General features: G+C 25.9%; 1 protein-coding gene across 2 annotated transcripts; it reads right to left on the bottom strand.

Moving 5' to 3' along the window:
• On the bottom strand, positions 1-21,202 carry LOC145843799 (uncharacterized). 2 transcript variants are annotated; one of them, XM_082951030.1, is made up of 28 exons: positions 21,133-21,202; positions 20,732-20,839; positions 19,279-19,372; positions 18,263-18,360; positions 16,545-16,682; positions 14,255-14,392; positions 13,602-13,658; positions 12,645-12,700; positions 12,404-12,467; positions 10,787-10,890; positions 10,684-10,726; positions 9,600-9,712; positions 8,891-9,433; positions 8,696-8,792; positions 7,844-7,990; positions 7,592-7,738; positions 6,882-7,040; positions 6,281-6,439; positions 5,961-6,019; positions 5,525-5,636; positions 5,202-5,313; positions 4,635-4,813; positions 3,751-3,855; positions 3,073-3,203; positions 2,348-2,462; positions 1,514-1,643; positions 1,133-1,330; positions 1-577 (listed from the first exon to the last, which is right to left on the bottom strand). In XM_082951030.1, exons 3-28 carry the CDS (start codon positions 19,307-19,309, stop codon positions 441-443), a joined length of 3,372 nt encoding a protein of 1,123 aa, XP_082807156.1. In that variant the 5' UTR covers positions 19,310-19,372; positions 20,732-20,839; positions 21,133-21,202; the 3' UTR covers positions 1-440. The 2 variants fall into 2 exon arrangements, with proteins under 2 accessions (XP_082807156.1, XP_082807155.1); XM_082951029.1 differs by lacking the exon at positions 20,732-20,839.
• Between the last annotated feature and the right edge of the window lie 5,070 nt (positions 21,203-26,272).

The following is a 26,272-nucleotide window of genomic DNA, read 5'->3' as shown; positions in this document are numbered from 1 at the left end:
AGAGATAAGTTTTATTTACACTAAAAACATGGCATAATAATTTGATTGTTAGTACTTGCAGTGGTTAGTAGCTTATGAGGCTATTAGTAGGTAAATATAAAGCACAAATAATAACTTGCATGATGTGCAAACTAATACCAGTAAAATGCACAATAATAATTTGAAGAGAAAAAAAAATTGTATTCAGTTTTATAGTATTACTTTTTGAATAAGTTTATAGCATTGAAAAAAAAAATGTTTTTAAGTTTATTTTTAAACTTTAGTTAAACAGAAATTGTATTTTAATGCAGACCGCACTAATAAATAATCCCCAAAGGTAATATTAAGTCTAAAATCACGGTAAAACAATGATATTTGCAATATTCAATGTATTTATTACATACAAACTATCAAAAACGCAGAAAACAGCGCTTCGGTTGTGATATTTCAGCTATTTCATTTCAGTGATGCTTCTTGTTTAGTGAGTTCAACTGTACTGCCCGCACGCGTTGCGCGAACGATAATGAGCAGTTTGTTTCTGAAACTGACGACGTATCTGGCGACACTTGCACCATCATGAGCGTCTTACTGTCCTTACCTGTGACGTAACAATTAATTTTTAAGATAGTTGTTCTGAATAATTTCAAAGTTATTAATTAGTTGTGTAAAATTTTCAATTAATACCTACATAAAGTTAGATCACCTCTAGACGTAACAAAAAAAATATCGTTTTCAATATATGCTATGAAATGATATTTTTTTAGTATTTATAAACTTCCAGCAATAGTTATATGCGCACCTAGGGAAGGGGTCGGCAAACTGCGGCTCGAGGGCCAAATGCAGCCCGCGAGTTATTTTCTAAAAAGTGAATTTTTTCTAAAAAGTGCAGCCCGCGAGCAATTTTCTCTGAGTTACAAAAGGCTGCCGACCCCTGACCTAGGGTAAACATAAAATAAAACAAATATAATATTTTTTATATTTAGATTTTTGGTAGTTTTTTAGTTTAATGCTATTTACTACGCTCAGCCTTTATAATACAAAAACATAAATTTAGCTTGTTTGAAGTTTTGTTGATTTCTGTAGTGAATTTCAACAGATTTGTTTTAGTCAACATAAAAACTAAAAACAAAAAATCAACTTAACAAAAACAAACTTAATGAATCTTGCAATAGATACGTCAGCTTGGAATTTCTGAAAGGCACGTGATTTTGTTTGTGACGTAACGCCTGTATGACGTCACCCAACGCCAACAAGCTCTTGTTTATCTTCTGCGCCTCCTTCAACCTGTCCCCACTTGCTCCCGACTTCGAAACCCTCTCCGATCCCGCCAGGTCGATCAGGTTGAGTTTTCCTGAAAAAAAATTGTTTGCCAAACAAAAAAGAGGTAGAATTGACATTCATGTTCGACTTGCAATAATAAAAAACTAATAAAAATATTGTAAGCGCTTGAATTATTAAGTTATTATCAATATCGTTATGTTTGAGATATAATACTAAATACTTTTAACATAAAATAAACCAACTAAGTACATACCATGTAAAGTCCTAGCATCAGTTTTACTTTTCCCATTGACACTGATGATGAGAACTGAGTGTGATCTGCTGCTGTGCTCGTTCATGTTCGTACTTGCCACCGCTCTGTTCCTCCGTCCCTCCTCGAATATCTGCACATAATATTGTTTATGATTAAAAATTACAGGAGAAACTCTTACGATTAGTGATTGTCTTACAACGGTTGACCTTTTTCAGATGTGTAATTTGAGTAGAGTTTTAATTATTATTACTTAATTATTGTTTATTTAACATTCTAAAAAAAGCGTACAAATGTTGTTTGTAATTGTTCCTTTTTGGTGCCTCAAAACAATTTATTTTTTAAAACTTTTATTTGTAATTAATGAACACAAGAGTTTTAAGTAATAAAATCAGATTATTTTTCTTGTAATTTATGTTTTATGAAACTAATAAGTCTTCATAAAAGTTAATTAAATAGTTATTTAATAATATTAAAAGCAATCATATAAGATTATAAAACTAACATTTAATAAAGGTTATACATTTTAATAAAATATTCAATAAAACTAATACATTTTATAACATATTATACAGTATCCTTCTTTTATTGTACCGACATATGTTTCTGTGTGTTAACGGATTAACACACTTCAACTGGGTTATGAATAGAAGGAAGAACTTCATAATCCAGTTGAAGTGTAGTAATCCGTTAACACACAGAAACATATGTCGGTACACTAAAAGAAGGATACTGCATAATTTGTTTTTATTATATATTCCAGTGAACTTGTTTCACTAGGAACTTTTGTTAACAAACATTTAAATTTGTATTTTGAATAGTTATACATTTTATAACCTTCATAACTTCTTCCATAGTGGTTACTTGTGTAGTTATCAAATTGGGTATTTCCCTAGAACCTTCCAAACTCATTCTAATTTCTAACTTTTCGCTCGAACCATTTAATAAGTCCCTGTTAAAATATATTATAAAACATTTTGCTAGTTTTGAGTTTTTAAAACAATTTAACTTCTTTTAGACAAAATTGTTATAGTTTTGAACATAAGACTTTAGTTTCTCCTAGTAATTTTATTAAGTACGAAACTGTATTTTAATACACAATTTGATTCTATATTTATCAATCAGTAGAACTAAACAAAACTTATTTTTTTCTTAACAATAATAAAACATCATTGCAAAAAGTTAAATGAGTACCGTAAGAAAAGACTAAAAGTTTTTGTTTTTATGCTAAAAGAATAATCTTAAAGACTTTACGCATAAATAAAACTTTTTTAAAAAGCATGCTTTTGATTTAATAGTTATAAAGGTTATATTAAGATATATACTATTTCTATATGTATCAAGTAATCTATAGGTACAAATCATTATAGTGTAATAACTTTATTAAATTTCAACTTTTGTCAGACTAATTCTTGTCATTCCCACTTTTTCTTCATAAACTTATTTCTTATTTAATTTATAAATATAACATTTACTAATTTTTATACAGGATGCTTTTATCTAGTAAAATATTTATAAATTTGACTCTTTTAACTAATGAGTTAACTTATATTATAACCCACCTAACAGTTTCATTATAAACTTCTAGAATGGATACGTTGACAGTGTAGCTCCATTGGCACGACCTTTGCTCCACTGTGCTGAACAAATCTTCCAACGCTCTTTTGTTGATCCCTGGATTGTTGGCTGTGCCCTTTAAATTGTAAAGTTTTATTCAAACACATTAATAAAAGTTAGTTTTTACTAAAAAATCATGAAATTTTATTTTTTTAGAAAAGTGTTGTATACTTTTATTTTATACATTAAATTTTAGCTGGTATTGCATTTATTGCTTCAAAAGCAACTTGTCGTTAGAACTGACATAAACTTATTAAATATAGTTTTTAGTACATAAATCATAAACTTTATAATTTTATTTAAATATAAAATTTAAGTACGATCTGATTTTAAAATATATTAAATGCAAAACAAATTATTGTTTTGTATGATTCACTGTGCACGATATGCTTATATGGAATACCAAATGTTTATCATAAAAAACAAAAAGAACTCTAGGTGGTTTCAAAACCTTTAGTTTTAATATATTACGTTCTTTTAAAGTTTTTACTACTTTATTTAAACAAACTTAACTTAATTTGGATTTTTTTTTATAAAAAATCGTTAATAACTAGAACTTTTAACTTTAAAAATCTTAAATTAATCTTAAAACTAAAATCTTCATTTTCTTTAAACTATCTTACCTCCATAGTGTAAGTTTTTCCGGATCCAGTTTGTCCATAAGCAAAAATACAAACATTATAGCCGTCCATACAAGATGTTACTAAACCAGACACTTCTTTGTAAAGCTGTTTTTTTTAAATAATTTTCAAAATATTTAAAATAGTTTATAGTTAAAACTGTTAATACAAGGTGTTACCAACCCTGATAGTTCTTTGTAAAGCTGGATATTTAATTTATAATTAATTTTAAAAACGTAGAATGACTTTAACTACAATTTTACATTTACCATTAGGTTAACTTCAAAGATTTATTATAACTGATCAACTACTACCATTTAAAACTCTTGTATATACTTGGTTTTGTAGGATGTTTATTTACTAAAAAAACTTGTGTGTTTATAACTTTATTTATCAACAGCAACTACCTACAAGCATGATAATAACTTTGTTACTTTAGTACTAGCTATATTTTGAGAAGAAATGGTAACTAGCTAAAGTATGCAGAACGTAGATAAATAATCAAGTTTAAAACTTTTTCTCAACTAACATAACTTATGAGTAACTTTTACAAATCAATAAAGAATCAATTATTACAATAAATAAGCTACTTTTACAACTTAATGATCACTGAATTAATACTATTTTAAAAACCTGTAACAATAAAAAAAAATCAGTATTATAATTTGTAAGTAAATTTTTACTACTCACTAAGCAATATTTCTATTAATATAATTTCAATTTAGACAAAAATAGAGTTTAAATAATTATAAAAACTTAAATTTTAACCCAAACATGATCAGTTCTGTGGACACCAAAATAATTTTCAATAGAAATATGAAACTAATTAATTTTAATTTTTTTAATTAATATTAATGAACAACTATTTTACTTTTGTTCAAACTAACGTCCTGTTGTGTCGCGTTCTGGTCGAATATTCTGTCAACCTCGTACTTTTGCAACTTGTGGCGGGAGTTCGTCACGTGAATGACGCAATCGTCGTCCTTGTCCGTCTGTATCGAGTTTGGGGAATTTCCCCCGATCGAGAGGTGAGGAGGGCGGATGCGCACAAATACCCGGATGTTACCTGGTTGTTAGTAAATGAAGAAAATATACAATAAAATGGTGGTAATTGTCTAAATACTATTGAGTTTTGCTACTAAACGTTGTAAAACTTTTACAAAATTCACCATAAAAGTAATAAACAATTTACTGAACATCTTAAAAACCTAAATTTGTTTATTTAATGAAAAAAAAACAATTAAATAAAAATGGTGATTTGTACACTATTGGGAAAAACATGTCTTGTTTAACAATATTTAAAAAACTAAAAACTTTGTCCGAAAATACTAAACAAGTTGTTAAGGACAAATAGGAGGATAAATGTGTTAAAACTGTTATTAATGTAGCTACTTAAATTCTTAGAAAAAAACTAGAGACTGTTAATATCAAGTTGCACTCTGTGCACTTATTACCTTTAAGTTCAATAAGTTCATTGTGCAGTCTTTTCCTTGTTTGTAGTTCCACTCTGTACCTCAAAAGCATTTTTTTGTACATTCTGTCAGTTAGGTGCAGTCTCTGCATTACCTGTAGTTGATAGTAGATTATTTACAATAAAAAATGTTAAAAGGTGTTTTGTAGAAAATTTTAAAATGCTTTTCATGTCAGCTCAACAACAGAAAAAAACTAATAACTATAATAAAACAGTTGTAAACTAAAATTATTTCAAGAATTTTAATTTTTTACGTATCTATATTAGTATTTTATCTTTTGAATACATTTAGTATTCTAGTCAAACCTTCTTATTGAAGTGTTGTGAGCATTCTTCAACAAAATTAGGTATGTTTCCTACCATTGCATTTATTTGTTTCATTTCTTCTACAACTTTGTTAAATCGTTTCATTAGACCTCTACAAGAAATATTACGGATTTAAAAATAGTAATTTCTTTTAATTAAGTACTAAAACTGGACAAAATTTCATAGTTTTTCAAATATGCATCAGATTATCATGAAATGTTTAGTATATTTTGAACAACTAAAAGTACCAAAATTATCTCAACTAAACTTGTAAAGTGCTTAGTTTGAATGTTTTTACTGTAAATAACAAATCCTGTTAAAAAATACTAATTATGATTTAAAGAAAATTGATATTTCTATAAAAATTTAATAATGAGTTAAACTATTCAAAACTTGTATTTAATACATACATTATTTCAGTTATTTTTTCACTAACGGTAGGTTTTCCTTTATAATAGAATTTCTTTCTTCAAGTGCTTCTTTTAAAAATTCAATCTACAAAATAAAACAAAATATAATTTTGAAACACTATTATAATACTATAGAAGTAATCTTTTTAAAGTTTGTAAAACATTTCACACTTCACAACTTACAGCTAGTGTAAGTAATCAAATACTTAAGATAATGTGAAAAAGGATTAACTTTTTCATCTTTTTTGAAAAAAAAAAAGTTAATTGAGCATAAATAAACATCTTAACTCATTTGTTTTATCAATGTTTTGTTTAATTAAATTCAAATTTAATAAAAAATAAATACCTCATGACACTGATTGTCGACTACTAATTGCAGGCAGTCGTTTCTTTTTGATGACAACTCCAACTGTCGTTCGGCTGAGCTCAACTTGTCTTCCACAAATGTTAGTAGTTCGCATTTTCTTTTGAAATCCGCTCGTAACATTATCTTTGCCGTTTCACTCTGGAAAAAGTGAGAACTTTTAAAACATTTTGTTTTTATTTAGTTTCATAAAAACACAGAAATGTTAATTTCACCTGGTTAGGACTTGAAACTAAAATTTCATTAACATCTTAAATGTCTTTTATGAATTGGTATAAGAGTTTGTTCTGTTTTTGTTATAAATCAAAATGTAGTCAAAAAAATGAAGAAGATAACATTGAAAAGAAAGACCGAGTTAAATTTATTGTAGAAAATGTAAACTTTTAGAACAAAAGACTCTTTAACTTTAAATATAAAGGCTTAATTAAACTGATATTTTTCGTCCTAAAATTTTAAAAATCGAAGCTACTTTAGAGAGAAACTAAAATATAACCCTCACAAAATTCAAAATAAAAGTTTACAAGGTTTTCAGTTTTAACATCACACATTTTATAACTACACCAAGTATTATCAATTATCTAACGTGCTCTTTGTAATCTTTCAAAATTTCGTCCAGTTCATCTTTAGCCTGAATGTTCAGAGCAAGAGACTTTTCAGAATCTTTCAGTACAGACTCTGTGGATTCCAGTTTGCTCTGAAGTTGTTGCAGTTGCTCGTTGTAGCTGCTCTCTTTTTTCTCTGACTGTATTATAGTTAATATATTAACTAAGATTAGTTTTTTATTCTACACTGTATCGTATCTTAGATTGTATTAGTAAAAATAATTCAGGTTTAAGAAATTATAACAGAAAAGGTTTATACATAAAACAGGGTTGCCACTGACTTTTGGCAAATTTTCTCCAGGTTTTCAAAAGTACTTGTTTTTGGGTCTATTTTCAGTTTAAACTTAATTTAAAGATAAAAAACTGTGTTTAATAGTGTTAAAATACTGTAAAGCTACTTCAAATTTGTTTTTTAATAAAAAAAATGTTGATGATGATAAAAGTTTTTTATCTACATATGTGGTAGATTTTTAGTGTAAAATCAAAAATTTTCTTCTTAACATGTTTAAAAATCCAGGTTTTTAAGTGATTTTTGTAAAAAATTCCAGGTTTTTTCAGGTTTCCAGGTAAAGTGGCAACCCTGTAATAATAGTTTTCTTTCAGGTTAGATAACACATTAAAACTGTTTACTTAAAGCTATAGGTAGCCTCTAAAAATGATATATATTTAAATTGATTCAAAATTTTCATACTTCAGCCATCAATTGACTGAGCAGTTCTTTTGTTTTTTCATGTTCAGAAATTTTTGAATTCAGACAATCTTCTACGGAAAGCAAGCTCTTCTGTTTTTCGAGACTTGTCAGTTTTTCATCATTCAATTGTTTGACAACGTTCTCATTCTGAGGATAATTGTTTTGTTAACAAAATTTACAACATTTTTAGTATTTTAAAAGATTATTACATTTACATTTAATACGAGCTTATATAAACAATTAAATACTAACATCTTTTTTCAAGTGATCGAAACTTTCTTTACAACTTTTAAGTTCTTCATTTTTGTTCAAACATTTTTCTTCAAGTTCAGATATGGTGCTTCCTTGATTTTTCAGTCGATCATTTGTGTTGGTTATTACTTGAATTAAGTTTTTAATCTGAAATTAAAATTAGATTGTGAAAAATTTAATCTACAATTCTTAGAAAATTTTAAATTTCTTTGATTACTTATACACAATTCTAATCCAATACGTAAAAGTTATACAGACTTATAAAAAACTAGGTTATAATGATCAAAACTTTCTAAAAATTCTAATTAGAAAAAATTGTAAACATAAATCCACTTCAATGTTTTTTTTGTTTAATACTTTGTTTTCATCTTAAACTGTACTTAATAAATAAACCCAAGTCTCTAAAAAAACTAACAACTTGCGAATAGTTCAGTTCTTCTAGGGACATTTTTAAACTGTCAAAGTATTTTAAAAGATTACTTGTATCGTACTTTTTTTTCAGCATTTTCATAAAAATTTGCTTAACAACAAGCCTTTTACTTTTTATCATAAAAGTTACAGTTTTTGTCTAAACACAAAAGTTAATTTGCGTAATATTAGTTTTACTCATATCCTAACAGTTAGAAAAATTAAATTTAATAAATTGTCAATCGGAACAAAAAAAACTAAAGTTTAGAATGAAACAGAAATTTTACTGAAAAGTTTTTATACTTTTTCGTCAAGAACAACACCTTTACTGAACTCTTTAAAGTTAAATTTAATGAAGAAGTATACAGTTGTTTGTATGAACAATATTAACATTTTGTAGCTCAACAATACATCATCGATGTTATAAAAAAGTTGAAAACAAACCTCGAATGATTTGTCTTCTATCTCTTTATCAGCATTCGTCATCAGTTCTTTTATTTTCTTTAGTTCGTCTTCAGATGAGCTTATTTTAGCTCGCAACCTGCAAAAAAAATATCATCTACAAAAAACACACATTTAAGTCACATAAAATTAAACTGTCTTAGGATAAATAAAATTTAAAAACAAGTAAAAACTCACTCATTAACTCTATCGTTGTGAGTTTTGATCATCAGCTCATTTTCTCTCTCCCTCACCTGCAAACTCCGCACGTTCTCCTCCGAGCTCTTCCTCAGTATGGAGTACTTCTCCTTCAACGCGTTCAGGCTCACCTCCGACTCTTCCCTCGTTTCCTCCATCGTCGCCCTCGACAGCTCTATCTCCTTCCGCGCCTCCTCCGATTTCTCCTGCACCTCCCGCTTCAACCGCTCCATCTCCTCCGACCAGTCCCTCTCCTGTCTCCGGTTCACCGCCACCTGCTCCTCCAAGGAGAGCTTCGCCTTCCAAACCACCTTCAGCTCCTCCGAGATCTTCTCCTTCTCCGAATGAAGACCCTCCTTCTCCTGCTGCAGTTTTGTCGTCTGCTCCTCCTGGCTGGCCTCCAATAACGCCACTTGCTTCTTGAGGTTTTCAAATTCCGCCCTGGTGGATTCGTGTTTCTTCCTGAGGTCGTCGGAGCTCGACTTGCTGGATCGAAGTTCTTCGGCTTGCCTCCTCAGCAACTCGCTTTTGTTTTTGATTGACCTGAAAGTTTGGGAAAGTTAACTTTTTGGTCAATTTTTCTGTTTTGCGTCCAAAACTTTTTCTTGGATTAATATAAATTACCTTGCTTTAGTTTATTGTAACAAAAACTAAAGACGAATTTGAGAAAATTTAAATTAATATATAAATAACAATTATAAAAACTAACAAGTTGAGTTCATTTAAAACACGGCTGTTTTCAGACAATTGACTTTTGAAGCTTCTGTTGCTCTCAAGAATTTTGTTGTTTTGTGACTTCAGATTCGAATTTTCATCTCTCAACTGAAACATTTTGTAAATATTTAAAACGTTCACTAATTAAACTTTTTAGCTTAATTAGGGCTTTCTTATACTTCAATTTACAGACTGATAAACAAAAGCTTGCCTTTCAAAAAGTTGATATTTCTATTCAAAGAAATTAAACGACTTTTCAGTTTCCATAACAACTTATAAATAAACTTTTAGTTGTAAATTATCATTATCATCAGAAACTTTACTTAAGATAAAATTTTTGTTTTTCAGGACTTGTTTTAGAAATTACGGTTGAGTAATTTAAAACTTGTTAGTTTAAATTTTATGAAAACAATATTAAAAATGTAAACAAAAACAACAAACAAAGTTTAAGAACCCTTCTGATGGTTAATATACCAATACAAACTAACACAAACCTTGAAACTTTTTAGATCCTAACAAAAACATGATACAGTTTAAGGATCATACTCTAATAATAGTTTTTTTAAAAGCATCAGAAAGTATGGCTAAAATATTATTTTGACACAAAATGCTAAAACCAGCGATACATGGTTTCAAGTAGTGTAGGGAAATCAATAACATACAGACTTAATCTCGAAAAAAAATAGGGTGAAGTTGTTTTAGGATATTTGGTTAAATGAATTAAATTGTTCAAACAAAAAATTACCTTAATACGATTAAAACAAAAATTTTACATACTTGAAAAATAATCCGGTTAACCTAAATCAAACTGGAGTGGATCATACTTTAAAACAATAAATAGATATCAACTATTATTTAGTGCTAAAAAGATTATTTAGTGTTTTTAAATATAAGGTACACATTTCACTCAAGGTACTACCTACTGGGTAGATGTCAAAACTAGCAAACACTTTATTGTACAAGAAAAGTTATTCTTCACTTACATTCATAAAAAGCAAAACAATTTTTTTTCTAAAAGAATTATATGCCAGTTTTACTGTTAAGTAATGTATTATAACAATTTATAACAAAATACTAACATTGTTCAATTCGTTTATAAGTTCTTCCCTTTCTTTTGCAGACCTGAACAAAAGTATAAACATAAGTTTGATATTTATACAAAAACATTTATAAAAAGTTTACTTTTCTGTTAAGATTTTAACTTCAGCTTGGATTGAGACAATTTCTTTTTCTTTCTCCATTATTTCTTCATTGTGGCTTATATTGATAGCTTCGTCATTCTGATTCTTGAAATTAATATATTATTTTTAAAAAAATATGCTTAGAAATATAATAAAAGTTTGAAAATTAAATTAAACATTAGGTTCAATACTTTTAGTGAGTCTTTACAATTTACTCCAGATAATATCTACAAATGGCTAAAAACAAGAAAACTTGATTTGAATCCTAAAAAATGTAAAATTCTAACAATTTATAAAAACGAACCGCTTGTCTTGTAATTAATTAAACTAAGATACCATCAGTTAAATTTTCCAAGGATTTAGGAATATATATCTCATAAAGTTTAACATGGAATGGACGTATAAATTATTTATATTAAGTTGCACAAATCTCGTCTTATCAAATACCAAAAAGTTTTATAACTAATTCAGCTACAATTCTGACAAAACTATCTAAAATATATATACGTTCGTCCTAAGAATACATACCCAAATTTGGTCACCCTATTTAAAAAACGATATTAATAAAATTGAGTCTGTGCAAATAAATTTTACCTGTTTTATATGTAATCGATGTGACATATCCAATACATCATATAATGATAGACTGGTTAAACTTGGATTGAAGTCTCTATAGTATAGAAGATGGGAATTTGATTTTTTTACTCTTTATAAAATTATTAATGGAAAGTACAAGGTTTTTTTTCAAACAATTTTTCAGTTTTTCCCCTATTTAATATCGGTTAAGAGAAAATAATAGAAAAATTAAATCTGTACATAATTTTTACAACAGTCAGTGGCAAGGTTCACATTTTCACAGAGCAAAGACTATGTGGAACAAGTTACCACAGAATGGGACAAAGAGAATGGGAACATTTTTGATTGAAGCAAAAAAGATTTAATTTATATACTATAAATATCAAAATTCATTAACTTTCCATTATAAACAATACAGAAAATAAATAAAACTTTTATAGTATTTATCTTATCTAAATTAACTGCTGATTTCTTCCTTTTTCAAATTGTAATATTAGTTATTTTAATTTCCCTACGCCTCTCCCATAACAGACTATTAATTTACTTTTATATACTTTGTACAAATGTTTTTGTATGTTCTAAGTTATCGCCTTTTATATCAAGTAAATAATTTAAACTTATTAATGAGTTCTTTATAGTTTTAACTTTGTTTGATGTTTTGTTTATGTTTATTTTTTGTTGAATATAAATGTTTTTTTTTCATTATTTTCTCATTGTGTGTCTTGTTTAAGTGGCTCAGGTTTTGATGCCTGAGTCCAATATTGCACAATAAACAATAATAATATTTATAAAATAATTTAATTTACTATCTAAGCTTACTTTGATTTTAACTTTTTATTTTTTATAAAACTTATTAATTTTATATACAAAATGCTAAACTTTTTCGGACTAAACTAAAACATAAAAAAAGTAAAGTAAATAAAAACTGTGGACAACATCATAAATAAATATTTTCTTACTAAACAATGATATACAAAAATTAACACTACTAGTATGTATCACATTATTTATTTCTCTATCGTATATATAAAATAAAACTAACTAAAGAACTTTTCTGTTGCTTCTCCACTCCATTTTGCCCATGGAAACCAAATTCGGATTGTTCTCTATATTGACAATAATAATTAATTGAAAAAAAAATTATTGCAAAAAATGTAAAATATTTCTTACTTTTCTACGAGCATAAGCTATGAAAAAAATTCAAATCATATAACTAAAATTTAATTTGTTTTAACTTCACAAATGTATGAATAATTAGTAATAACTAATAGAATAATGCTTACTTTCGTTTCGTATCTAATTTCGAGTTGAAATATGATCTCCAAAAGTCACTGGCACTCTGTAAACATTTGTTAAATCTTCAACTATTTTTATATTAAGTAAGTGTTAAGTGTATTATTTTACAAACGACAACAAAGTCCAATTGCAACTTGTACTGTTTTAATTCTTAACATTTACACTAGCGAACTATTATCAGTTAAACGAATTCGAATAAACATTTAACGAACTTAGCGAGTTTTTCCTTATTTTTTTCTAATGATAAAAAACTATCTAATTTTAATTTAATTCTATTTTGGTATATATTCAGAAAAATTTCTATAAACTTATAAATTTTAAGAGATAATATATATAGATTTAATTTATTAAGAGATAACTTGGATACTTTGAAATTTATTTGGTATAAAAAAGGCAATTTATATGGATATTTTTCTTTGTAGAAATAAAAAAGATTCAGCACTAGGCAACCTTTTTCTACTTTAAGAGTACTTTGATAAATAGATACATTTTATATTGTTAGTATTTCTAGCTTTACAAGTATAAATCAAGAAGATTTGTGTTTCATTAAAATTAATTGTATGTTGTAATGTCTTTGAAAGTAAGGCTGTATTTATCTATTAATGATAAAACAGTATGGTACGATTATTTCTAATAGGATCTTTTAAATACTTGAAACAAAAAAAAAAACAATATTTAGAGTGAAAAGGTCATTTTAAAAATAAATTATATTTTGTTTTGAATAATGCAAACAATTATAATTTTGTAACAAAAAAAAACAGTTTATATTTCCTTAAAAAAAATCAGTACAATTAACAAAAATACTTGTAAATAAGTAAAATAATTAGTAGACTTATATGCTAACTTTGGCATCGCATGAACTTTAAGTATATAAACTATCATTTTTTTTTGATCATATGTAAACCTAGAAATTGAAACAAAATTTCATAATTTAAAAAACGAACCTCAAAACTAGAATTCATAACTTCGTCAGTGCAGTACTTGCATTTGGAAAATATTTCCTGAAATACATTAAAACTTTAAAAAGTTTAATTGATTAGAAATCATTTTAAGTTTTGTAGAAGTAACTAATTATTTAAAATAATTACCTTAAAACTAAAAAATGTACAAAAAAGGCCTTAAAAGATAATTGTGTTGTTTCGTTTTATACAATTAACTTTTAATAATGTAAGAATATTTTCATATCAAAAACATATACTAAAAATCATACTAATGATTTAACTGTTCAAAATTTAGGTTTAATTGTTTGCTAACAAAAGATCCTAGTGAAGTAACTTCACTGGAATATAAATAAAAACAAGTTATACTGTAATCTTCCTTTATTCTCTCATTACAGTAATTATTTTTTTACAGAACCCAGTTGAAGTGTGTTGATTCGTTGACACACAGAAACATATATTGGTAGAATAAAGGAAGATTACTGTATAATTTGTTTTTATTTTTATAATGCTTTTATAAATTTAATACTTTTAGTGTGCTCAGACTTATAAAACTAAGTAAAAGTGAGTATAAAATATATCTAATAGTTTATTTTTAAGTAATTTAAGATTAATTTTAAGTACATTTTAAATCTGTTGAAGCACTAAAATATTTAAACCTCATGAATTCTTTGTTCGTACTCAATTTGATTTTTAATAATTTCCTGGTGCAAGTCAGTTTTGGTTTTTTGTAAATCTTCTATTCTGTTCACTAAAACTTTGTGTTCTGAAGATTGTGAAGTATCTTCAAGCATATCCTATGTGTGTTGCAATTATAATGTTGAAATAATTTCATGGGGTTTATGTAAATTTATGTTCGCAAAACTCAATAAATTACAGTTGAACATATTCTTTATACAAAACTGTTTACTGCCGACATAATTTATAAAATTTTACACATGCAATGTGCACAGCTTTGAAAAAAAGTTATATACTTTTGATTTTTCTCCATATTTTTTTAATGTTTGTTTGATCCTTAACAACTTTTGTACATTAATCTTTCTAAATGATTTTAGATAACATTGTACTCATTAATTTCAACTGATTATTTAAGCTGCTAGTTGCATAAACTTTTTGAATACTTTTTTTTAACTTAGCCATTGTGTAAAACTGTTTACGTTTGCTTATTTTATGTTAAACTATAAACTTCTGAGTTAAAAATTAAATGATTGGTTAAATGTTATTTTTATCAATTTTGGACATCTAATGATCTAAAGTAATTTAAAAAAAACCTTTTATACAGGGTTGTGTCACGCCTTAGATACAGTTTACTAAATTAAATTTTAATTAAAGTAAATAAAAAAAACAGTATAGTTGATATCAGTAATATAAGATTCGATGATAACATAAAATTAATTGTTATAAAAAAAAATAAATATTTAAGTATTAGAATACGAAATATTTGATTTTTTTACAAAAGATAGTTTTGTTATATGTTTTTATTTTTAGAAAACAAATAAAGAGATCTCAACTACTAGAGGAGAAATAATGAGTTTATTCTTTCAAGACTTTATTTTACAAACTAAGTTTCGGTCAAAGATCTCGTCAAAAGAAAGTATTATTTCAAAATAAAGTCTAGAACTTGCTAAAAAACATCTGTATAAAATTATCTAAAATTAAGTACATTGTATAACTGGCATAGTTGGGGGTAACTTTTTACACATTGATATCAATTTAAAGATCTAGCTAACAGCTTCTTTTTACCTTTTCAAAAAATACAAATTAGTTTTTGAGATACAAGAGTAATAGTTTAGGACAGTTCAGTAAGATTCCTTTTGTATGGGCCAATTTTACAGTTAAATAAAAAACTACTTTTTCAAAAATGTATCTTTTTTACAGTTTTTAAGCAATTGTGTTGTAGAAACTAAAAAATATTGAGTAGAAATATAATTTCAATTCCAAAATCTGAAAAAAAAACTTTTGCTATAAAATGGTTATTTTTGTAAGTCACATTTTTGTAAAATCTTTCTTACAATACAAAGAACATTTCCTAAGATTTGAGGTCAGTTGGATACAAATAAAAATAAAAAATTAAATTTAGTTAATTTTAAAATTTTAAAGAAAAAGACAATGAAAAAATTTGCTGTCTTTAACTTTGTATAGGAATTTCTTTCAAAAAATGACAATATCTTAAGTGTTAATTGTCTATATTATCTAAAAACTGACTCAGAGTATCAACTGTAATCCTTATATGAAAGTTATTGTAAAGCTTTGTAAAATAATGCCTCATATCCCCTTACTTTAAATATTTTGCTTGACAACTTTAATAAACTTAAACAGCAACTTGTGAAGTAAATTTGTTCTGATATAAACATTTTTATTTTAAATAGTGTGAAAATTTTGTTACTTTAACCTTGATTTATTTAAAAAATACTTAACTTTATAATATTATTTAAGTTATAGCAAATGGAATTTAAATTTTTTTTAATTATTTAGCGTTTTTATTTGAAACTAAAATTAGATAAAAAATTTCTTTTTACAACTTTTTAAGTTGTTAACTGAAAAACAACAATAGAGTTTTTGTTTTCTTTTATGTATTTGATACTTTTTATAACTAATTTATAAAAAAATCCAATTGTAATTTTTTATAAATGAAGATGAAGTAAAGTGTTTGTTTAAAAAAAAAATTATGAACAGTTATTTTTATTTATTCAAAAAAAAAAAACTTTATAAAACATTTTTTTTAATTAAAAAACAAAAACCCAATGTTTTTAGAATAGCTTAATAAAAACTAAACAAAAGTCTGAGGAATTTTAAAAAAATGTTTATTGTAAGTAAACTAATATATTTTGAAACAAAAACCTTTTTTTTTTTTTGAAAAAATGTGTTACAATTAAAAGTTGTGCTTACAATACTAGTTAAACTTAAGTTTTACTCTAGCAAGTATTTTTTTATTTTAAATCAACATACTTGTAAATCTGAAATCAGATTTTCTTTGTCAGCTACTTGATCTGCACACGCTTTTTGAATCATTTTAATTCTTGCTTGTTTCAGCTTTATTTGTTTTTCATGCTTTTGTGATATTACATTAAGTTCTTTTTGCAGTTCCTGGAAATTTTTTTTTTTGTTGGTTTCAAACATTATCAACTTAATTAAAGTTTTATCAATTTAAAATGTTTAATTAATTTTCAAGCCACTTATACTAGTTGGTAACTTTTTATAAAATTCTAAGTGATAGAAAAAAGCAAGAAAAACGTTTTTATTTCTTGTTTAAGCTACTTTGTTTAAACAATGTATCAGGTATATCAAAATGTCAAAGAATAAAAAAAGTTAACAAAAATATTAAAATTATCTAAAAAACTTTATTTTAAAACAAGATGTCGTTTTTTAATTTTGGCATAAATTTGAAACTAATTTAAAAAATTGTTTTTGACACACAAAAAAATCTTCGTTAAGATACAGAAATATTTCAAAAAATTCAATGAAATAGTAGTAGCTTACTTAAAAATAATTCAATTGAAACTTTTAAACTTTAATTATTTTCTTAAATGATGTTAAAACATTATCAAAAAGTTTATTTATTATTTTAAATGTAATATTTCTTGCCTTTATATAGAAAAAATAAAATTAAAAAATACAAGTAATTTAAATGAACTTTAAAATAGTAATGTAGTAACTGCCAAAATAATATTTTAAAACAGAATTATCAAAAACAATTAGTAAGCTTAAAAATAAAAAACAGTGATTTATATCAATGCATGATTCAAGTGTTGCATCAGGTTTTAAACCATGGTTTCGCAAAAAGAGAGAGATAGCCATTTTTTGGGCAATAGCTTTTAAGGGGAAAAGGAAAAAGTTAAATAAAAATTAGCAGCAAAGAGGGTGTTAGCAAGTAAAAAGGCAACTAACTCACACTACATATTCTGGGCTTTTGATAAAGAGGATAGTTACTTTTTGAAAAAGGGGGGATTTGAATACTAATTTGGTAAACCCTGTTTTAATTTGTATTAGTTGTGTAACCACAAATTAACACTTTAAAGTATATTAACTTCAAAAAGAATTATTAAAATTCTAAGAAATCTCTTGATCTTAATGTTCATCAAAGAAAATTATTTAAAAGAGTTAATAACATATTTGAAGTTAATATTATTACTGTATTTTACTTAATTGTTGTTTCAAAACTTCTGATTTTCAGTACTTTACACAATTTTATACTATTGTAGTTGTCACTTTTTATCATTAGTATCAAAATGAAATCTTCAATTTAAATAAACACTTTAAACTGGACGTTATAATTTTCATGTTTATAAAATCTGTAAAAATAGTTAGAAGAAACTGTGGAAACAGTTTATAGCTTTTTGAAGTATATAAAACAAAAAAAATACATTCAAAAACACTGGTATTAATTTGATTGCTTGTTTTCAAAAGTATTCAATTGTGAAAAACTCTAGTAATAATAAATAAAAATAAAATTTATAACTATTAGGTACTTTGATAAGGTCAAAATTTCAAGTAGTATATACTTTTCAATTCAATGATAACAAAAACTTAAGCATACAATAAAGATGTTGAAGAAAATTTTAAATACAAAAGTATATTATCACACTTTGCTTTTAATATAAGTAGTTAACTAACAAAACCATGAATATTATATTACTGGTAAGTTTGTTTCAAAAATAACAACTTACCTCATATTTTCTATGAATGGAAAGTTCAGTATCAGGCAATGTGAGTTCAGGAAGACTTATTGAGTCATCGCTGGATAGGTCGCTTGAAAAATCAACTCCTGAAAATATTATTTAAATAAAAGTTTTTATACAAATTAATAACTAACTTATAACATTCAAACTCAATGATAAAATTTTCATAGTATTTTTAAAACAGCAAGTAATCTTTAAAATTATTTTGTTTAAAAATAAATAATTGTTTAGCTCATCAAATTGTACTTCAGTGCTTTATAATTAAAATAAAATTAATTTTTTGTATATACTTATTTTTTTAGTAAAAATATCTGTAACACTATGGTTAAAAAAATCAAAATGCATAAGTAAAAACGTCAATTTTCAACTTATATAACAGCTTAATTGCTTAATAATTTCAATTTGATAAATTTTGTTAAAAAATTTTACCCTGAATAAATTTATACTTTGAAGTTTAGAATAAGTTCTGCATATTTATAAAATTTGCAACATTTAAGTTACTATGCAACTATTTTAAACATAAAAACCAGTTATTTTAATAAACAAAAAATCTAATCAAAGTCTGAGATAACATGCATTTTGAAAACTTTTATAAACTCAAAATTTTTTCTAATAGGTAAAAAGATATCTGTGCAAGCTTTGAGAAACATGGATCAGATTTTAATATATAATAAATGTTTCAAGCCTCATAAATCAAAAGCAACTAAATTAATCGAACTTGATTTTCATAATTCTAACCTATTTAAACTTAAACGTGTTCTTTATTAACAAATATTTAATGTCATACTTAATAGATTATTAGAAAATAAGTTAAGTAAAATAACAATTTAATGACTGACTGTAAAGCCATCTGAGCTTTATGTTTGAAGCCATAGAAATCAATAGCAATTAAATTTATTTAAAATTTGAAATATTTGAAAACTAATTTTAGTAAATAACTTATGAAGTAAAGTTGAAATTCAAACAAGTTAGAAAATAAATACAATAACAACTCAACAACAAACCGAAATCATCAAGGCCGAGGTCTGAGTGCATTTGTTCCTTTCTCAACGGGGATGGCTCAGGCTTCTTCTTCTTAGTTGATCTTATAGGAGTATACTGTTTTGTATAATTGAGTTTGTTTGATTGTGGTAAAGTTGTTTATGTTGTTTGAAATCTTTTATAATTTTATATTCTTTTCGTAAGTTTTTATAATTGTTGAACAAAGGAAAAAAAGAGGATATGAAATTTCATAATTAAAAACAAATTTTAAGGATAGTTAGATTTAATCAAGACAAATAAAATATATTATAAAAACCTCATTATATTAAACATTAAGGTTTTAATAAACACAAATTACAACTAAAAATATTCAGAATTATAAAACATTTAACATTTGCCTAAAGTCTTAATTTATTGATAAAAAAAACATGTGTTTAGAAAAAATATAAGTATAGTTATATTCATCTGATCAAAAACAAATGTAAATATATAATTTACACAACTACTTCAAAATTTTGTAAATTGTAAGTATAAGTTCATTACAAAAGTAAAAAAAAGGAAAACAGATTAACTTGTGATAGAATAAAACAAACTTATTTTATCTGAAAACTCATAGAATATAATTGATTAGCATAGTCAATTATTTTTGATTAAACTGTTCTGATCAAGCATGCTAAATTATTACATAACAAAGAAACTAATAAAACAAATATTACAAAAAGCTATTTGTTTGGAAATTTAAAAATAAGAGGAATTTTTACTTAACTTTTTTGAAACTGTCTCTAAAATTTAAATTAAAACTTAATAACAATTAAAACTACAAGTTATGACAAAGCAACAATCAAAATGAATTTCAGTTTGATATTTTAAAACATATTTGACTGCAGAGTTAATGTAAAAAAAACTTCCAAGAGTTTTGACATTTCAAACTAATTTTCATCAACTTTAAAACAAATAAAAATTTGACAAATTAGCCTTCTTATCAAAGAACAATTAAAGAACAGTTTATGTTGTTACATTATAACTAATGAATAGATCAATTTAAAACAAAGTGTTGTCATTATTCAGGTTACCAATTGAAAGTATATAAACTTTCACTTCTATACAGGCAGTAAAACACTAAACTAGTTTTTAAGAATTTTTTTTGTGTGGAATCATTTCGAATTTAAGTCAAACTGTGCAAAAGTTTCAGTCATTAACAATACAATTAGAAACTTCCATTGCTATACATGCAGTAACTTTGCCAAGCATTTTTTATTTCGACTAAAACTGTCCTTAATCAGAGTTTATTTCATTAAGAAGTATTTAAAGGAATAAATTTGGTTGATGTTTAATATGCAATACATTAATTTGTGGAAAAACAACTGAACTCAAGCAACAATCAGCCTATTCTACCTAAAACTTTGCATAAAATAATGAGACATTAAAAATCAAGCTGATTACAAAATAGTATTCTTATTTTGATCAAAACAATACCTTTAGTGAGCATCCCAGCTAAGCTTATATCCAAAACATTTTTCAAACATTTATTTTTAGGTCTTCTTGCATGTTTATTTTTCTTCTTGCAAGTTAGAACATGCAAAGCTGAATAAAAAATACATTTTCACTTAACAATACTTATGTTTTAAATTGATAAATTAAATACAACATAATATTTATATGTCAAAAACAATTTTATTTCAAAAACACTGTTCATCATTCTAAAAGGTTTAAATTAATACAGTTGTCTCTAAAAATATTTTGAATATAATAGAAGCTTAAAACATGCACAATTTTCTCTCAAAACAGTATATTTTAGCTTAGTCATAGTTTTTTAAAATTATTTTTATTATAAATTAATGTTTTTTAATGAATGAAAATTATATTAGCTCACTTACCATCGTTCTATTATCATAAATTACTATATTAATTCATTTTATCAATAATTTTAAGTCTTTTTCTCAAAACCATTCACAAATCTTAACATTATTTACTATCTTAATTCAGGGTTGGTTTTTACAACAAAATGGACTGTAAGCTTTAGTGAATGCAGTAAAATTCTTAAACAAAAGTTAAACGTTAGACAGTTAGTTAACAAACTTAAATAAATAAAACCTCTGAATGATAAGAAGTTAAAACACTTTTTTTTGAGACCGTGAAAACTGTTGCCTGCATTAAACTACCTTTTCTTAAGATAACAAGTTTTTTAAAATAAAATTCCTAAGATGATTGAAGCTTTAGTATTATTATTTGAAAATTTCGAACACAAATCTTTTGTTTTAAAAAAGTTAGAAAGTTTATTGATTAATTTCATTTAGCACATCGTCAAAAAAAAGTTGCTAAAAGCTGATAAGAGTATAGTATATACTTTAAGATATGGTTAATGATTTTTAAATATCTAGCTAATAATAATTACGTCATAAAAAGTAAAATGTAGAAATTTGTTAAAAAATTTATATTAGTTTTAATCTATACTTTACTGGTTTAAAGTTATTTTTAAATTTTTAGAATAAAAACATTTAATAATGTAGGAATCTTACTTGGAACTAAATTCAAAAGTACATTACAAAAAACGACAACAAGACTAATAAAAGTACGCTAAATACTTAGTTTTAAATTGTAGAAGCCTCGTTGTTTGCAAATTTTGGCTTGCGAGTTTCAATGAAAAATGATTCTAGTTAATCAAAATCTGACAACTTTGCTATAGAAAACTATTGAAATATAAATTTGCAAAAAAATATCATATAACAACATCTATCGTGTGTTGAAAATTAAATTACATGATTCTTTATTTTAAATTGTAAATAAAATGAAAAATATTATTGTTGTTGTACGATATATTGACTATTTAATGACATATCGGTCCGTCAACTGCCAACATTATTTTAAGGGATAAGGTATTTTCTACATATCATGTTATTTTTATTTAATCATGAAAACACATGATTTTCTTTGATTTAAAAAGTTTGTTCTTAAAATTTATAAACCCTAAGCAGAAATAAAACTATGAATAATCTTATTATAAAAATATTTTCTTTTTGATAACCGCTTAATAGTTTTATAAGTTCAAGTTCATCTGTTGAGATAAAAATTATTGTTTTTTTTTATGTCCTTAAAACTATAAAGCACTTACAGTAAAACTAATTGTGTAAAATTATTCATATAAGTCGTAAAAAACCATAAAAGTCTCATTATATTTTTTCAAATAAGAAGTTTGGTTTTTGGTAAAACATGTTGCAAAGTAATGAATCAATGTAAATTTAAACTTACACTTTATAAAAGGTACAAGAAGGTTTAAGTTAATAGTAAAGTATATTGATAAGATTATGATACTTGTTTAAGACTAGGGGTGGGCAACGTTTTTTAAATCAACGGGCCGGATCTGGAAAAATTAAGTCTTTTGCGGGCCGGAGCATTTCGACTCAGTGATTTACCGGATCCCGTATCCAGTCGGATTCTAATTTAAATAAAAGTTTTGGATTCTGTCGGAATCTAATTTTATAGATACAGTTAATCAATTTTTTGAATCCTTCAAATTCACTAAAATTTCTCAAGTCTGACAACTTAGGATGTAGATTCGGATCTGTTAGATGTTTAAATAATGTCTATATATAGAATTGACATTGTAATTGACAAAGGTACGTATGTACAATATCGTACTTAAAAAAACACTTTGCTTGGGGTAATTTGACAAAACGATATTCCAACCAAGTTAGAACAACACAAAACTTTACGACAAAATGGTATATTTATCAGTACACGTCATATTTTCAAGTAATTTTTTAGCATTTTTTTAAGGTCAAATTCTTACAGTTTTGTTTTGTAACAGTATGATAAAAAGTGTTATAAAAATTTTGTAATATTGATCCTTTGCGGGCCTGTCACTTCGTTTGCGGGCCGGTCATTTTCTTTTGCGGACCAGATCCCATTAAAGTTTAGAAACGGTCGGGGGCCAGTCATTTTTACTCTGTGGGCTGGATCCGGCCCGCGGGCCGTACGTTGCCCACCCCTATTTTAGACCAGGGGTCGGCAAACTGCAGCTCATGAACGGTAAAAGTGCGACCCCTTGAAAGCATTTTTTATTTCAAATGGAGTGCAAGGCCCTTGTTAAGTAGTACGTACGGCTCTGTAGCAAAAATATTAACACTTCCCGCTAAATGGGATCAAAATTTGGCCGTATGCCTGTCGGCTCCTGTTTGAGGTAAAAAAATTAAAATGAGTAAATGTCTGGCTTAAATGTGGCTTAAAAGTTTTTTTCAGATTTCAATTGTTTTTTTGAAACTGAGTTTGAAACAAGTGTATAACACTACACATTTGCTAAAATTTCCTAAACAAGGTATTGAACTGTGAACTGTATGTATTGAACTAGGCATGTGGTCCAATAACCGATAGGTTTTTTTGTACACTCAAAACTCACAGTTAGGTACAAGTTGAATGACTTTTCTTTTTTAGTGCCCTATTTCTTATTTATTATTACAAATTTTTTGTGCTACGCTGTATTTATATATAAGTATTTAATATATATATCAACAAAGAGAAGATAAAAAAAGGTTTTTCACAATTTTGGTTTAAAGTTTTTTTTTATAGCAATAGCTTTAACTGTTTTAGAATAAATGAGGCATGCCAAAGACTTTGTTCTATATATAGCGGCCAGTTAGTAACTTTTTCAAGAAAAAATAGTTAGCGACTTATAATTACTGGCAGCCTTTTTTCTAAAATAATACACTTCTTTTCTCAATTAAAATTTATAACTGTATCATTGTAATTGATCTACATCAGCGGTTCACAACCTTTTATTAGGTTTTACACTTTTTTGGAAGGTAATTACATAAACGATCCCGATGCACAAAAGAATGTTAAATTTTTAGAAAAAAATAGGTTGAACTTTAAGCATGTTAAATATAAATAATCGTAAATTTTAAACTGTTTATTTAACTTCAAAAGTACAGTTAAGTACTTACTTATAAATCAAAAAGACAATTAAAAAACGAAAATTTACATAACTTGTAATAAAAATTCTTACCCCCCTAAAACAGAGGAATTTAGCCCAGGCTAAGAATCGTTGATCAACATTTTTACTACGATGATAAGTAGACTAGTTAAAGAATACCTATTAACGTAATTCTAAGTTTACTTTCACACTACATAAATACTTCTAAAAGGTAAAAACAGAAACTAAAGCTTTTCTACAAATCAATGTATATATGTCTTTATAAACATAAGTAACAACTATGTTAAAATGTATACTTTTATCCCATTAAAACAAGCAAATGTATCAAAAACTACTTTGCAGCGTTAGTAATAGCTTACAAAGCTTAACCACTAAAATGTAAGTAATAACTACTTTAAAAAAAAGGGTTTTTTAGATGCATGTTTTTTTATAAACAAATGTTTTATAAAACTTATTATTTTTTTTAGACACACAAGAAAACTTGGATATAAGTAATTTATTAATTAAGAATATAAATCACTAATACGACAATTAAAATTCTTTAGCTATTTAGATTTCATTTTTACTTAAAAATCAAGCTTAAAAACGCTAGTACTTTTATAAAGGAACAAAAACAGTCAGAATTGTGATTAAACCAAATTTTAATTTATCTTTAAACTAAAAAATCTTCAAGTCCTACTAAAAAAAAAAGAAACGATTTATTCTTAGAACTTAATCTGACTTATAAGTGTGCAACTTAAGCGATAATTATCTTTTGTTACGTCAAATACTTCTTCGGACCATTTACTTTTTTTCTACATCATAACATAAAGCTGTTGATGATTTATGACCAATTGTAACAAACTTATTTCCAAAGGAAAAATTCATTTTATAAAAGCTAATTCTTATAAGTTGCATGCCATTGAAGTAGGTTTTTGTTGCCGGAAAAACTAGTTTATTACTATTAGAATCAAAAAATTCACATAATTTGCTTCCCCCACCTTCATAAAATCCAATATTAAACAACTTATTTATCATTGCAACTGAAATGTGACGGTATATTATTTCAATCGTGTTTAGCATTGATGACCATTTATTAGCTACATGATGATAAGCCTCAACATTGTTCGTTCCATTTATTGCTGCCTATTTCATCCACCAAAAACAACAACTTTTTCTAAAAAATCTATCATTATTAATTCTTGCAACTTCATATCATTTGTTATCTCTTGTCTCAAATTTTTTACAAGAGTAAAAAGTTATTCCTCGTATATATAATCCTCCGAATACAAAAATTTGATCCATAAATGCACTGATACAAAAACAATGTCGCTCATCTAGCATACAACTTACATGTTCCCAAGTTTTAGTCATCAAAGAACACTTTTCAACAGTTTTTACAGATTGAAGATTTTTATATGAACACTTTTTAATAGGCATTGAATGTTTGTTATCCATATTTTAACCGCCAAATACATAAATTTGCCAAAACTGATTTGTAGTATGCTCGTCTTTTTTTCTTTTGAGCAATATCTTTACCATCGTTAAAGTTTTTAACATTTTTTTTGATGCCGTTAGTGTTTGGAGAAATACTATTTAATTGTCTTTTTAATCACCCACTTATGGTTATCCTTATAAATTTTTTAACATTTACTTATATTGTTTTGGACAGAGGTTTTATTGTTTTTTTAAACATTTTTCAACACTTCAACACAATCATCAACTTTACTGAAGGACATATCACTGTCTAAAATACTGTTTAAAGCTTCATCTGATAACAAGTTGAGACGAATTTTTGACAAAAGCCTGCTCGCAAATTTGCTTCTTTCTTCAAAATCATAATTGATCCAATTATCAATTGCTTTTATTACTTCCATTTCTGAGTCGATGTTTAGTTCTGAACTAGAAACAATCTTGGAAATTTCGGAAAAATCTAACTTTTTGAAGTTTTTTTTTTCACAAACTATAAGAAAACAACGTTCAAAGAAGCACAATGAAATTTTATAAAGCTCAGTAAAGTTAAAAATAGTGGAAATTTGGTAAAACGTAGCCAAATTTCTATTTCTAATTTTCCTTTTGATTTGCTTAAAGTCTGTGTTTCCTACACT

Source organism: Thalia democratica, chromosome 9, assembly GCF_965202585.1.
Source record: "Thalia democratica chromosome 9, ktThaDemo2.hap1.1, whole genome shotgun sequence".
Lineage (NCBI taxonomy): Eukaryota > Metazoa > Chordata > Thaliacea > Salpida > Salpidae > Thalia > Thalia democratica.
The sequence above is the reverse complement of the archived record's forward strand: the minus strand, read 5'-3'. Positions and strand labels throughout refer to the sequence as shown.

Coding starts and splice junctions, on each gene's coding strand:
- LOC145843799 (XM_082951029.1), bottom strand. Junction 7,739..7,843: donor TCGATCACTTGAAAAAAGAT/GTTAGTATTTAA, acceptor AATTATCCTCAG/AATGAGAACGTTGTCAAACA. Junction 3,856..4,634: donor AGAACGCGACACAACAGGAC/GTTAGTTTGAAC, acceptor TAAAAAAAACAG/CTTTACAAAGAAGTGTCTGG.